The following is a 16,942-nucleotide window of genomic DNA, read 5'->3' as shown; positions in this document are numbered from 1 at the left end:
AAATTACCAGCTTGGTATCATGAGACTCGCCATTGTGAGTCTTCAAAAGAACAACATGGCTGAAGATATAAGATAATTCAATTGTCCATTTTCGTATGAGAATGTGAAGTATTAAGTGCATGTGCATTTCTTTTAGTAACTATGTGTTTAAGCAAATCAAAAGACGTAAGAAAAAGTAAGTAAAAAAAGAAAACATTTTACTAATTCTTTTTAGCCGGGTTGTTTGCTAGAAACATTAAGGTTATATAGTTCACCGATCTGAACAATTTCTTCGGAGATTATATTATTACATTAAGCAGTAATCCATGTCAAATTTCGTGAAGATACCACGTCAAATGCGAAAATTTTCCATACAAGCCATTGATTCCGATCGTTCGGTTTGTATGGCAGCTATATGCTTTAGTGAACCGATCTGAACAATTTTTTCGGAGATTAAATTATTTCTATGAGCAATAACTCACATCAAATTTCGTGAAGATATGTAGTAAAATGCGGAAGTTTTCCATACAAGCCCTTGATTCCGATCGTTCAGTTTGTATGGCAGCTATATGATATAGTGGTCTGATATCGGCAGTTCCGGCAAATGAGCAGCTTCTGAAGAGAAAATAACATCTGCAAAATTTCAAAACGATATCTTTAAAATTGAAGGACTAGTTCGTATATATGTATACAGACAGACGGATAGACAGACGGACATGGCTAAATCGAATCAGTTCAACATACTGATCATTTATATATACATATACTTAATAGGGTCTCCTACGCTTCCTTCTGGGTGTTACAAACTTCGTGACAAACTTAATATACCCTGTTCAGGGTATAAAAACAATGGCGAAATTGCATGAATTGAACTTCGAAGTGCTTCCACATCCACCGTACTCTGTAGATCTAGCCACCCAGTGACTTTCTGTTCCCAGACTTTAAGATAATGTTTATTGAAAAGAAATTTAGCGACAGGAGTACTCGATGGTAACTATATGAAATAATAAATATGGAAAAATTTTGCTAAAAACTTTTTTTCAATAAAACAATCTGAACTCTTCGACCTGCCTGAGATACACTCAAATACATCTCCCGCAGTTTCGAGCCGTTTTCAATTTTGGAAAATGAAAAATAAAATTGATCATGCATATTTTTTACTGGGTCAGTAATATAAGATAGATTAGTCTCAATCATGATTACTTTGTTTATTTGAAACGATGAATAACAGCTGATGACCTTTCGCATAGATGAGGCATGATTCCTATTATACTAAATATGCACGATTATGTAAGTTACTGAAACGTGAACGTAAAAATTGATGAGGTGCTACAATATAAACTCACATGTTGATAACGCATACACAATTAAATCACGAGTTTTAAATAAACATTAATAAATAAACCGTTATATATATTTTATAGAATTGTGTCAAAGCAAGCAATTTTATTTATGATTAAACACATGTATTTCAATGCGAACTATACAAGTTACCGGCACACGCCAGTCATCACATCAAAATAGCGACCTTTCTAATCTTTCGTTGCGTTGCGTTTGCTGGGAACAAAGTACTAGTTGCTAAAATTTACCGTCATGAGGGCAACGCATGCCTGAAAACACATTTCACACACACTTCAGTTCTACTCAATATACCATAAAAACTGTTTTTTGTCATAAATCAAAAAGAAACACTATTTTATTAGTTTGCTCGCAGTTTTTGGTCAAATCGTTTTGTTGTCAAGCTGATAAAGTCCAACGCACAGTGTAACGAAAAGAACGATTTGTATTGTACAATATTAGTATTGATATCGTTAGGATCTTTAATTATCAGAAAGAATGGAACTCAAAAGCGTCATGAAGTACGAACAGTAAGTTCTTTAAAGCGCAAATATAATCAGATAGTTCTCTTTAATTAGTTAAAACTAGTAGAGTCGTGAAACAGACAAACAATTGTCTAAGTAGAATGGGAATAAAATAAAGAGAGATGTAAGATCACTTTTATTTATAAATCATAAACTCTCTAGAATTGAATTGAATTATAATTTTTATTAAGAGGTTAAGTGGTTTCAAGAGGTTGAAAAAAAGTGTATTTTTATACTCTCGCAACAAATGTTGCTAAAGAGAGTATTATAGTTTTGTTCACATAACGGTTGTTTGTAACACCCAAAACTAAACGAGTTAGATATAGGGTTATATATACCAAAGTGATCAGGGTGAAGAGTGGAGTTCAAATCCGAATGTCTGTCTGTCCGTCCGTCCGTGTGTGCAAGCTGTAACTTGAGTAAAAATTAAGATATCTTGATGAAACTTGGCACACTTATTTCTTGGCACCATAGGAAGGTTGCTTTCGAAAATGAGTAAAATCGCACCACTGCCACGCCCACAAAATGGCGAAAACCGAAAAAACATAAAGTGCCATAACTTAGCCATAAATAAAGCTATGGAAATAAAATTTGGTATGAAGGATCGCACTATGAAGGGGCATATTTGGATGTAATTTTTTTGGGGAAGTGGGCGTGGCCCCACCCCCTACTAAGTTTTTTATACATATCTCGCAAACCATATAAGAGCCATATAAACCAAACTTTCTGCAGTCGTTTTTTTTAGCCACTTCCTAATACAGTCCAAAAATGAAAGAAATCGGATCATAACCACGCCCACCTCCCATACAAAAGTTAGGTTGAAAATTACTAAAAGTGGGTTAACTCACTAACGAAAAACGTCAGAAACACTAAATTTCACATAAGAAATGGCAGATGAAAGCAGCACTCAGATTTTTTTTACAAAATGGAAAATGGGCGTGGCGTCGCCCACTTATGGGTCAAAAACCATATCTCAGGAACTACTCGACCGATTTCAATGAAACTTGGTTTGTAATAGTTTCCTTACATCCCAATGATATGTTGTGAAAATAGGCCAAATCGCTTCACAACCACGCCTACTTCCTATATACCAGAACTTTGAAGACGATCTGAATCGTTTACTTTAAAATATATAAAGTAAGTACTAGTGAAGATATCGGTGCAGAACTTTGCACAAATACTATGTTAATAGTGTGGCAGCACCATTCTAAAAATCGCCGAAATCGGACTATAGGTTTTTAAGGCTCCATATATCGAACACGAGGACCTTGGTGCTTCTAACCTAATATTATGGTTTCCAACTTTCAATGAACTTTATACAATATATATGACGAATATGTGAGTCAAATTGTGTATTATATAATATAAATAAAGTTAAATAAATAAATTGCGGGAGTATAAAATGTTCGGTTACACCCGAACTTACCCCTTCCTTACTTGTTATCATTTTATTTGTAATATACAATCATATATTTCTCTTAAACAATTCAGCATATCAAAGATACATATTTTAACAGTATTTTGTGAAAATGCTATTTGAAAAATCCGTAAACTGAGTTGGTACCAAATCTCGCTTGACGTCTCAAAAAAATAAGATCTTACCGTGGATACCAAAACTTATAATTGGTTCATCTAAAATCAATAAACCAAAAATATTTCGATAGTACATGTATAAATCTCATTCTTGTACGAAGTAAAAAGAAAAAAAATAGAATTTTGGCCAGGCTTTGAACAAAAAACACATTTTTGTCAAATTTTCGAAATGTGTATATAAATATAGGAACATTTTTCTTCGATAATGTCATTTCAATGAAATGTGCAAAATCGTTTCATAATTTTTCGAGAAATCGTATTTTGAAGCGCTTTGACGGTTTTAAATTGGAACCTACGTGGTCTGATGGGCGGAGCTTCCAGTGTCTATCTCATGTAGATTTACTCAGATCAATTTGAAATTCTCGGAGAATATTTAAAACTTATTATACTATTTAATACTTAAGTAGGAACAGAAAATGGGTTGAGTTACATATGTCAGTCAAAACTGAGCTGGAGTATGGCTGAAGAGTCTGTGGAAAAACACAACGCGTTATTTTCTAAATTTAACGCTAGCAAATGTGAATTTGTGACACTGTGCGTCATTTTGCTTATTCCTAACGTTTTAAATCATGATTTTCGTCACTATTCTCGTTCCAAAGTTCAATATTTTTCAACGAAAAAACAAAAACAAAGATAGTGGAATTTGCTACACATTTGTAAATAAAAATAAGGTGATGCCAATTAGCTGTTAACTGTAAATACGCTTATCGAATTAATCATACAAATGTATATTTTTAGCAGTAGATAGAGCAAAATTGAAAGCTATAAGTTATTTCCAACAACTATGTATATATCAATATTTATATATAAATATATATGGATGTATGTATGTATATGACAGCGTTTAGAACTGCAAATAATACTCGTATACTTGGACCTATATATGTTTGTATGTATGTATCGAATTTGTGCCATAGTTGACTTGTGCAACTTTCGCATCTTTGTTTTAGACTCGCCTCTTTGAAATATGTACGGTAGACCCCTGCATTTAGTAAGTACATATCTCAACCCGTACCGGAATTAAAACGAGAATACCAGTTTATACCTGATGAGCGCATGCTTTAAGAGCAAATAAATGTGACAAACACACATAAATTCAGTTAGTTAAGCTTGCGCTTAAGAGAACACCCCTCAGCAACGCGCCACACACTTTTGTACTGCGAACTCAGAGTCCAAAACTCCAAATTTGTCATATGAGGTGACATAGAACTGTAGTTCCCTGTACGCACACACACATGCACATATGGATACAGCAGACAACTAAGCGCGGGAGTAACAAACAGTTGACTCAACCGAAGCCAGCAATAAGAGCAACTACTTCAGTGAAATTGGGGAGCAACTTCTGTGGAGAGCGCCACAACGTGAGCGATAAGCTCAAAGCAATCGTGGGTACGATCGTGTTAGCAACAGGCGCAAATGCAGCGCTGAGCGAAAAAGCTGTGGGGCGCGCACTCAAAGTGGCTGCATGTATGCGTGCGCTGGCCTGGGCGGCCGCTTTCGCTCATATAATACCCAAGTGCTGAGCTGCGGACCAGTCAGAAGCGTGTCACATTCGTACGTGAGAGTTTAGTAGCGAATCTACGGAGTTGTTTGAATTAATTCAAGAACATTTTTTTCCCAAGCAAAAGACTGTGTGCAAATTGTGCAATTTCAAAAGCAAGTGCATATAAAATATAACATTTTAAAACATCAATTTGAAAAACCTTCTGGTGCAAGTGCAAAATATTTATAAGTGTTTACAACACAAAATTTATATAATAAAATAAAATAAAATATTGAAAAATTAAAAATGGCTGCAAGTGCGAACGAAAGCAAATCTACGGAGGCTGCTGCGGGCAATGGCACAGTTGCCACAATTGAGCAGGGCAAAGATGTGCAGAATCTTTTGCCACATTTAGAATCGCTGGAGCGTATTATCAAGTTGCCGGTTGTGGGCGCGGCCTGGGACAAGAGTCAGGATGTCTATCAGAATGTTAAAGGTATGTATGGCCGGTGTGGAGCTGTTTAGTATAACAAACGGTATATTGGCTGGAAGTGTGTGCAGTTATTTTTTTGAAATTTCGTTTTGCGTAACGGTAACAGAAACACAGCGCCTACCAATTGCGGTAAATTGTGGGCAGATTTTTAATTTTTTTGTGCAATATAATTTTTTTATTCGAACTAGTACAATAATGCATATTCATTTATATATATATATGTACATAGTCAAAATTATGTGTCCAAGTATATATAGAAGTATATGCTTGTCAATTTTACCTTCTGACTCCATCATATTTTTACTGCGGTTTCTGCACATTTTCGCACAGACCTACACTCATGTAGCTAACCCATGTGAGCACTGCCGTCAGCCGGCACCCTCTTGCTTGGTTGGTTTCGTGATCAGCTCGTTGTCTTGTTACCTTCATAGGCCATTCGCTTTGGCGAGAACTGCAAAAATGACAAGAAAGTGCGAGAGTAGTGCGCGCTCAAATCGGCTACGTGCAAAACTAAAAAGATACATATCGAGAATAATACTATATATTCTATAAGTATATATATATATGTATCAAGTGGTTACAAATACAGCCATATATGTATGCTATGTATATATTTTCCCTGTAGTAAATTGAATTGAGTAAACAGCAGTGTGCAGTGGTTCAAATATTTGGTGCAGAATTTCAAATGAGTTATAGTGTGTTTATGCGCGCGATCATATGACTCTTATAGATTTAATAGTAAACATTTATTTCCACAGATATATTTATTATGAATTCGTTGATTATAACTCACTTTTTTAACTGGAATTTTATAGCCCAGAAATGTTTGTTTATTAATAAAAAATAATTAAAATAAAGGAATAAATTGATTAACTATAAACAATATGTGATTACTATCTAAAATATTATGTATTAATTTTTGGAATCGTAATAGTTGCTCAAATTATAATTCTTGGAGGCAATTCCTAAATATTGTTAATACTTGATTAACAGAAAACTTGTTATAAATTTAGATATTTACATATTTAACTGACAGATAGTGGAAACTTAAAAAAAAAAAGGTTAATTCATTATACATTTTTTTTATTTATTTAAAAAATAACGTAATTAATTAAAAAAAAAATATTTAATTTATTTAAAAAATAATGTACTTAATTTCTTATAACAATAAATACTGAAATTATAGTTTCGAGTGAGTTAATGTAATTTTTGATTTTTGCTTGATTGAAAGCCTGCTATAACTGACTTTTGATATGAAAAATTGTATTTAAAAATAATTTAAAATCTTGTTAATTAATTAAAAATAATAATTTTATTTATTTAAAAAAAATATATAATTAATTTAACAAGTTATTTAATTAAATTTAAAAAAAAAATTACATAAGTTTTGTATAACAAAAATACTTAAATCGAATTAGTTTAGTTCCTGACAGCTGATAGTTTGCTAGAATTACTAGTTAATATGAAAATTTTAAAATCATTTAAAAAATAATTAAATAATTAAAAAGTTAAATTTAAATTGTTTCAATAAAAAATTAACAAATTTTGACAATAATTTAATTGAATAATATGATTTTAATTTTAATAATTTAATTCGTTTAAAAGTTAATAATTATTTTTTAATTAACAATAATTATTCAAATTATAATTACTTCAAGTAATTTTTATATTTCCTGAATAATATTTGAATATGAATTCTAATATAATAAGAAAACTAATAATTGTAACAAAATTACATACATTTTACTTAGTAAAATTATTTTTAAATAATTTAATGTAATATTATTTTATTTTCATTTTTTTGTTTCCTTAATGTTTCTTATTGCTCATTAATATTAATTTTCTATCGTTTTATAGTTTTATGCTTTTATTTATAATTTGATTTATATATTTAAATTAATATACTTTTTTGTGGTTACATTTATCTGATTTGATTTTTTTAATAATTAAGTTAACTAAAAATAATTACATTAATTAATTCATTTAAATTTAATTAAATAGCCAATGAACAAATTAATTAATTATCTTCTTTATCAAAATGAATTTAAATTTAATTAAATATCCAACCAAGTAATTAATTAATTAAACATTTAATTAAAATTAATTAATTATTTAATTATTTTTCTTTCATTAATTTCGCTTTTTGAAACATTCGAACATATAGAATATATTTAATGCTAATTATTTAATTTGTTGTTACTCATATTTACCTTAAATTCTATTACTATCTTTTGTTCGGAAACCATTAATTTTAGTTATGGTGTTATTATTATTTTTAATACTGGCAAATAACGGAACCACTACCTTTTACGTTGGATATTCCTTCAGCAAATATATTTATTGCTACAAACCCACTGTTTCTGATATATTAACGCATGTTTTTGCACTCTTCTTCTTCTGAAGCTTTCCAACACATCTTGACCGCTTTAATTGCTTGATAAAAGCTACTAAGAAAACAAACAGTAATCGCTGCTAAATTGAACTCAATTGAAGTCAATTGCACTTTAAGCGATCAAATTCAGCCGGCTTCGAGTAAACAACAACTGAGTACATATGGTCTACATGCAAGTGTGTATGAAAGTATGTGTATGTAATGTGTTGGTAGCAAATATGTATAGAGTTGAAAATATTGAAATTTGATTATAATATCAATATAAATATAAATATAAATATAAATATATGTATATATATTGAATATATTGGTATTAAAATATTATAACAGCAAAGTTATTGCAATTACTTACTTTACAATAAAAAAATATTTAAAGCATAAATAAATAAATAAATAAAAACAAATAACTGCATACAATTGTTTATAAGTTACTAAAATAAATTACAAAAAAATTAGTCACGTCTTCGACACGCTCAATAAGTCAAGCGTACAGTTCTAATGTGCGCTTGTTAATTATTTATTTGCTTAATAATGTAAATCACAAATAACACAATTAAGCGCATACAAACATGCATCTTACTATGTACATACACTCTCGATCTATTTGAGAATTGTGTTTATAATTTGAAATTTTTTTTACGTAAATTAGTATATCTAATGATATCAAAATAGCGCCGCGCAAAGTCCGAAAGTCAAAATGCACTTACATATAGCTGCAAACAAACAAATTGTAAATATTTTACTACAAATTTATTTTTGTACTTAAAATGCGAATATTTACCTTTTGGCTTACGCCAATAAACGCATGTTTTCAATTAACGCAATACATATTTATCTCTATAAGTATGTGTAGTGGGTATACATATGTATGCAGTCAAATGTGCATGCTTTCAAATTGATTTCTGTTGTGTGTATAGCTATACATATAAACATATTCCATTATGCTAATTTTGCCACATGCGAACTGAACTTTGGACTGTTTTTGAGCGACTGGTTTGTGATTAAATATATTCCGCACAAAAACATCACTTTGCAGGCATGTATATTTGTATATACGTATTAAGTTGGGTCGTAAATTTTTTATTCGAAAAAAATTTAAATATTTCAAATTATAAGATGGAGATAGTTGTTATAGCAATCTCTCTACTAACTAATTTTATATAAAATTCACTGCTAATAAAGGTTTGTTGACTATTTTGAACTGTTTCTGTTGTCTAAAATTTAGCATAGAACTAACTGTTTGGGAAAAAGCTTTTCAATAGCTAATTCAATAATAGAGAATTCAATTTATCGAACAAATTTTTTTTAAAGAATATGCATTTATTAAATTTCTCTTATTATCTTATCTAATTATTATTTGAATTATAAATTTTTTTATTAAGTTTTAAATATTTTATTTTATTAATAAATATACTGTTTTGAAGATTGATTTTCACAGTTTTTAAACCAATTTAATGTTTAACTTTTTTTTTCTCCTCTCAAAAACCGATCCATCCTCATGCATTTATATTCCACGTATTCATAATCGCCGAAACTCACAAATATGCACACAACGCTTAATATACATATTTTATACATACAAACACATTATTATGGCAGTCTATGCGACTTTTATATTTCAATTTTTTTTACTTCTTTTCATAAGCGAAATTGCTATATTTTTTAACGCGATTTTTTCTCAGTGTTGGTGTTTTATTGTGTTGCTGTTTATATAGTGTTGTTTTCTTTATTTCTTTGTTGTTATTTAACATTTGCGGCTTTTACGCAGTATGAAAAAGCACACATTGGACTTTTGTAGCTTTTTGCTTCACTTCTAACATTCACTTTGCTATTTTTAACTATTAACTGACGTCAACTGATTGGATTATGGAACGAAACTAAAAACTGTCTAGCACTTTCCTAGTGATTCACGTGAACTGGAAAAAATAGTTTTTTTCAATATGAGTTGTAAAAGAAATGTGCTTAGTCTTTTAAATGGGGGATAGTGGGATTTTGGAGCATGGCTTAGAGTTAAATGTTTTGAAACTCGTTTTATTCTAGTGTAGTAGTTTGAGGTTATGTTTGATTTTGAGTCAATAAACAGGTGTTAGGAACATTCTTACTCACAATGCAAATTCTTTTGAAGGTTATATTACTACAATAGTTCATCTATAATAAACAATAAATTTTCATAATAAAATGCTTTAAATTATAATTTTGTGCGCTCATTCCAAAGTCCTAATAGTAGTGTATGTAAATTAATGTGGGTGTGTTCCTTTGCATGCCTTCGAACTAATAAACGCTGTTGCGAACATTATTAGTAACGAATGTACATACTTTCTAGACTCATTACGCTTATAAACTGTTAATTTTATGAGCAATAGTGTCGTAAAAATTATTATACCATACACAATGCACTTTACTCAATGAATTTAATCTAGAAAGTTTGCTTTGAAGTGGCGATGAGTTAACAAGTGTATGTATATATATATGTACATATAACAGTATATATTTAAATATATAAAAAATCAACGAGCAACAATTGATTTAGCTGAGTAAAAACGATATACATATGTATGTACAAATTGCGAAAATATTGACTCAAATAAAACAATAACAACAATTCAAGTATAGCTAAGCAATTCTCGATATAGTGGGGTGATTCTGTTGTGAAGCTTGTACAATCATTACTTTCGTACATACATACATACATACATATGTATATATTTATGAGATTATAAATATATTTCTGATGAATATATAGATTAGCTGGAAATAGTCTAATATGGGGCAATGTGATATCTAAGGTCTTATATATAAATACACATATAAATGTTTAAACATCTATATATGTATGTATGTATGTACATATGTATGTTAAAAAATTATCTAAGAAGTTTATAATTTACTTCAATCGAATATTTTTTTAAGGAGTTATTCTACAATATAAGTCAAATTTTATACAAATTACCTCCCACAACTCGAAGTCTCTCTAACTTCCACAGACTCCACTTTATACTCCTAAACGGAAATAACCTCACTTTATTAATGCAAAGTGCAAGTTATTTTATCCAACAAAAACTTATTTTATTAATTTCTTTAGAAAATGATGAGTTACACATCAGCTGAACTCAGTCAACATGACTGATAAAATTTTCGTGACGGCGTTCACTCTTCATAGACCCGCACTTGAACTTTGTTTGGGGAAATCCAACGTTTTTAAATTGAGTGTTATTTAGTATATGGAATTGTGGTGCCATAAACGATTTGAGCGTTTTATTAAGCATTTATTAGTAATAAAGGTGATAATTTATTAGGTTGAGTAGTGAAAAAATTAACATGTGATCTTATATAGTATGCACAACAAATCCGGTCACAATCACCGCAAGCTTAAGTAGTCATAAAATCGCACAAATATATTATATTTTACGCCAGATTCCACTGCAATACTATAAACTATGAAATTAAATTCAAACGCTAATCTACATTTCCACTAATCCACCACTTTCTTTTCCCCCACAATTTGCAGGCCGCAATCGCGTCTTCAACTGGGCGCTCAACGCCGCCGAGGATTGTGTCTCACGCGCCGTCGTCACCGCCGCCCCGATAGTCTCGAAACTGGATCGTCCCATACAGTATGTCGATCAGACGCTCGTCAAGGGTATCGACAAGCTGGAAGTGTCCGCACCCATTATCAAGGACACACCACAGGAAATTTACAATCAAGCTAAAAACAAAGTGGTCGAAGTCGTGCAGCCACATATTGAACGTGTGACTAAATTCAAAACAGCCGGCCAGCAAAAGGCTTCCTCGCTGAAGGATTTAGCGTGGGCCAAGGCTAATGAGGTGTTGGCCACACAATATGGCAGTCTAGCGGTGTCGGGCGTTGATACCACAACAGCTTTGGCGGAACGTCTGCTAGAATACTATTTCCCCAAAGGCGAAGGCGATGTTGAGGAGGATAATGGTGAGTGTCCCGGAGTACTTATAATTTAATAAAGCGCTTGAGTTTAATAATAGTGTGCTAAAACTAATAATCATGCATTCATAAATAACAGTCAGCAACTAATATATTTAATTTCTTAACAAGTTAAGGTGTGAGTAGTATGGTATTTAACATCAACAGGATGAAAAATCAAGGAAAATTTTGAGTGATTTTATGTTATTTAATTTTTTTGTCATAAAATAGCTTAGTACATTTTATACCAGAGTATTCATTATAGATTTTAGATATTGAGTTTTAAAATGTCTCTTTAGCACAACTGTCTTCTTTTTACCCAACTCTCTTAACGTCTGCGTTGACAGTTAATTGACATTATTCCATAAATAAAATATGTCACTTTCACCTGACATGTAAATTGGTGGTTGCCTATGTTACATTTTATATTTAATACTCAAAAGTATTGCTTTAAATTTAATATCTTTGTTTTTTATATATATATGTAAATTTTTTGTATCAAATTCTGTGCCTTCAATATAGCAATGGATACCTAAATTATTTATTTTTCTTGTAATTTTATTCTCTATTTTAAATATACTTTTTATCATAATTTTTATCGTCATTCATCGTAAAACCCTATGAGAGTGAGAGAGCGCCAATACACTGTTAGAAATATGATAAATGAAAAAAATAATTTAATATTTTGACATAAATTTAATTTTTTTTTCAAATCAGTTTTTATACAATAATAACAAAAATAATATTAAATTTAAGCTACACCAAGAAATATCTAAAAAATCTTCTTCCAACTTACCTACAATAAACTTAAAAATTTAATTGTTTTTTTGTTTTTTTAATTAATGATTTGATTTATATTATTCTTTTTTTGTTTTGTATACTTTTTCTTCATTCTTTTGGTGTTTTAATTCATGAATATTATTTTTTGTGGAACGTTATTTTTATTCAATTTTTTTTATTATTTTTTAAATAATTTGATTTTTTATTTTTCCGTTAAATGTAATTCTCATCAACACCATTTCTTCACAATCTTTCGTTTAAAAATCGAAATCATCATTTTGCACCTTTCTTCTTTCTATTTTTCTCGCACCTTTAACCCTTTGCACCTAATCTATTGCCTTCTCTCTTTCCGTTTTAGTACATAGAAATCACTTAACTATCAAAAGCCGTTAAGACACAAACAATAACTAATTTAAAACAAAAAAAATCAAAATTACAATCATCAACGCATCGCTAAAAATCAATCAATGCTAATAATCAAGCGTATTTAATAGAATTGTATGTGGTGACAGCCGGGTACTGACTGCCTTTACTGTACGACAATAAATTTATATCGTTAAATCATTTCTTTTCTCAGATAATAAACAAATTGCTGTCGCGCAAAATGGCAAACACGTTGAAAATGACAGTAAGTTGAATTATTTCTCCCATACTATTGGCATGCAAATTTTAATAACAGCTTGGAAAACTAATAAAACACATATGTATTAATAATTACATATATATGTAATTGTGAGTTTAATGTCACATGCATGCCATTTACTAATAGCCGTTCACATTAAAATTAATTATCGTCAGGGCTTGCAGAATATATTAACACTTGTCAGCTGATTCGATCTATTTCAAGATATTATTTTAAAAGTCATAACAGCTGATTGCCCTCATCTCATCGAAGAGGAGACAGTCAGTAATGTATCTACAAGGCCCACAGTAAAAAAAATTTCAATAACAGTTGTGATATATGTAATTTCATAACTATTGATCTCTCTATAAAAATACAAGACTTCCGGAGTAGATTGTTTTCTAAACAAATTAAGAATTTCTTCATTTGTAAGCTATTATCAAGAAGAAGTTTAGCTTCAGATCCAATTGGTTCAGCTCTTAAAAATCTCGTCTACCATATATTTTCTATCGGTCATATATGTATGTATATGTCTCTTATTGTTAATTATACTTGATTGTTTTATATTAAAACAGTTTATTTCATAAAAATATATACAACTAAATGGTATTAATACGAATGTGGGTTTCATCAAATCCCCTTTCCCTTTTCTTCCATTACTATCTTCCCTCAAAAGTGCCAACCTTACCCATTCATTCATATATAATTTGATTATATTTACTTTGTTTTCTGTATGAAAATCTCTCATACGCATACTCTCTCTCTCTCTGCTCTTTTACTTATAGTCGATCAACAAGATGTTGAACTCGATCTAAGATTCTTAGTAGCTGCCTCCACTGTATTCCTATCAATGTCGTTCCGCATAATTAGCGAGCTAGTAGACTATGTTAGTCATAATCCTGAAATAATCAATTTAATCGATAGGGAAATTAATAATTTTATGGTAAGATAATTTTTATAAAACTAGTGTATACTGTTATAATATGTATTATTAACATAATTTATTAATTAGAATTTTAAACAATTTTATATTTTTCAATAATTGATTCATACTCTCATTTATTAATATTTATTTTGCATTTTATCAATAAATATTAATCATAATCATTATATATAAAACCCCACGTAGAGTTCTAAGTTTTCAGATAGTCTCAGAAATTTGATAGTGACGCCATACTAGCAATGAGAAGAGTGTATCTAGTAGATGTACTATAATATTATAACCGTATGAAATTGTTAGCTGAAAAATTGTTATGCATTATTGTGCATGCTCTCCCAAAGAGAGCAAAGAGAGGTAGATGTAGGATATCAAATAGCTGAATACTTTTTATAAAAATTAGAAATTGGCTTTTTTTGGTGATTATTGGCAAACCTTATATTCCTTAGTGAGGCAAATTTGCAGAACAGAACGGCTTTTGCTTGCTGAAAAAACAGTAAAGTTGAAATGCTCTCTCCTCTCAATCCTCTCTTGCAAACTGCTAAGCGTATTTTTGGGAACAGTATCCAAGAGTTGTTGCACAGAATCAGCTAAAAACTTATAGAATATTCTAATATTTTATAATTTATCAAGGTTTCGGGATTCCTTTTTTACTACGCATAATCTCTCGATGATCTTTAGACTTATGAAAACAACATAAATTTGTCTTAATTAGTTGTTTATCATATATTTCTAGTACATAGATCAGATATTTAAAGTTGTGAAAATTAAAAAAAATCTCAAATTTTGGAACTCAGATCGAGTGGGCTCAAGGATTACTAGTATTGTCGAATCAGTCGAATTTTTACAATCTTTTGATAAAATATACTACATAGGGCTCTCACCACAAAAATCGTTAATTATTACGTTCTAGTTTCTGAAGAATCATTTATATATGATGTTGTCTGTTGTTGTCTTTCATTTTACATCTACAAAATATTTTACAATTTATTTATTTATTTATTCTTCTTCCCATTGCAGTACCAGTTCCCGCCAACGAGGACCCCGTACTCCACACTGTACAGACCGTTGGCCGACTCTCCCACAAGATCTCGCGTCGTGTCTATCAGAACGTATCCAGACAAATCAAGCGAATGCAAAAAGGAAACATAAATGATTATCTCAGCTCACTTATTGCCGCATTGAAATTGCATCAATATATAAATTTCATCAACTCATCAATGGGCACCAATGTCGAGCAGTCCATTGCCGATGTTAGTGCCAACAGCAACAACACAAATGTTGCCGCGGCGAACAACAGCAACAAGACCACACCAACCACCTCCACGGCGGCAGCGGCGACGGCGAACTCACCCAAATCGGCGTCCGCCACATCACCAAATGCCGCGTCGGCGACAAAGCGCACCAATCAGAACAAGACGCCGAATGCAACGTCGCCAAAAGCGAACTAAGCCATACAAAAAAAAACTGAAAACAAAAAATTTAAAAATAATATATAAATATTATGCTATAATTTAAAACAAAATAATAATACTTGAATTGAGTAGAATTTAAAGAAAATAATGAATTCGCTTAAATATTTTATGAATATTTATTTTTAAAATATTTTTTATATGCAAAAGTCAACGGCAGGAGCAAAAGAAGTTTTCCTTTAAAGATTTAATATAAATATTTTTTAATTGTGTAAAAGTGTTAATTTTGGACAGCGTCAGGCGTCAGTCGTCAACAGTGGTGCGACGTATGTGAGAAGGTCTTACTAATTTGTGTAAGAACGCTCTTTCAAACAAATTTTTTTTATTAGAAAAAAATCAATGTTTCACACACACACACACATTTAAAAATATATTTGTATATCTATCTACTTATAGGCGTTAAGTTTTTAATTTAACAATTAGTTATTGTATATGATAATTATATACAAATATTTGTAGTTTAGCTGCGCTAAAGATACATAAATATTACAACATATTTACCTAATTGCTTAAGTACATACATACTTACACGTAAACATTTTCATACATTTTCTTTCAAAATATGTTTTTTCAAATTGAGCATGTTTTTTGGAGAAAATAATTCATCAACGTATTTTAACTACATATGTATAACTTCATATATATACGCGTATAATTACATAATGATTACATAAATATGCATTACAATTACTATGCTGAAATAATAAAGAAGTGAAGTACATAAGAAAAAAATAACCCAAGGCGTGCTTTTATTTTTGTTCTTGGGAAAATGAGGAAACCAGTCACGTGCGATGGTGGATATAAAAAAATATTTTCATAATCGTAATGGGTAAAACCTTAATGGTGATGAATTTCATATTTTTTCACTTTTAGAAGGTTCTTGAAACGTGCTTTCGTTTTTAATACTGTATACTCTTCAGTTAGATAGCTCATTACTTTTATTTACTCAACGGTCAGACGATGCCTCACACTTGTACGACATATCCATTTCAATTAAAATTCGACCTCATATGTACTTCGTCATGCCTAACAGTTACAAATCGAAGAAGCCTGCTTCTTGTGTTATCGTAAAGTGAAATCACTGAAAACTTTCGAAACATCTACCAACCGCATTTGATTCCCATGTGATGATGCATTATTGAGCCCATTTATCCATGGGTTAAAGTTGCTAGTACCTATCCCAACCAATCCGTTGATTATCGATTTTGTAATATTGAAGAATGCTGGAGAGTTGGTCAAAAATTTAAAACTACTTTGAATACGTCGACCCGACTGTAAAAGGAGCTACTACTAAATCAACTTTTACTATTATAGATTTAATAGAGCCTTTCTTTCTAAAGTAAAAGCGAGGCCGATCCTCAAGGTTAGGTTAGTCTGGTAGGCCAATAAACC

The 16,942-nt window shown here is 30.7% G+C and overlaps 1 protein-coding gene across 4 annotated transcripts; it reads left to right on the top strand.

Annotated features, from left to right (window-relative positions):
- Window positions 1-4,955: 4,955 nt before the first annotated feature.
- Lsd-2 (lipid storage droplets surface-binding protein 2) lies at window positions 4,956-16,285 on the top strand. Of its 4 annotated transcripts, XM_011193427.3 has the most exons (5): window positions 4,956-5,413; window positions 11,311-11,748; window positions 13,097-13,147; window positions 13,927-14,084; window positions 15,099-15,284. In XM_011193427.3, exons 1-5 carry the CDS (start codon window positions 5,224-5,226, stop codon window positions 15,228-15,230), a joined length of 969 nt encoding a protein of 322 aa, XP_011191729.2. In that variant the 5' UTR covers window positions 4,956-5,223; the 3' UTR covers window positions 15,231-15,284. The 4 variants fall into 4 exon arrangements, with proteins under 4 accessions (XP_011191729.2, XP_011191730.2, XP_011191727.1 ...); XM_011193428.3 differs by lacking the exon at window positions 13,097-13,147; XM_011193425.3 differs by lacking the exon at window positions 13,927-14,084 and having other exon boundaries at window positions 4,958-5,413; window positions 15,099-16,285.
- Window positions 16,286-16,942: the final 657 nt, after the last annotated feature.

This window comes from Zeugodacus cucurbitae, chromosome 5, assembly GCF_028554725.1.
Source record: "Zeugodacus cucurbitae isolate PBARC_wt_2022May chromosome 5, idZeuCucr1.2, whole genome shotgun sequence".
Lineage (NCBI taxonomy): Eukaryota > Metazoa > Arthropoda > Insecta > Diptera > Tephritidae > Zeugodacus > Zeugodacus cucurbitae.
This window is presented reverse-complemented; position numbering and strand designations above follow the sequence as displayed.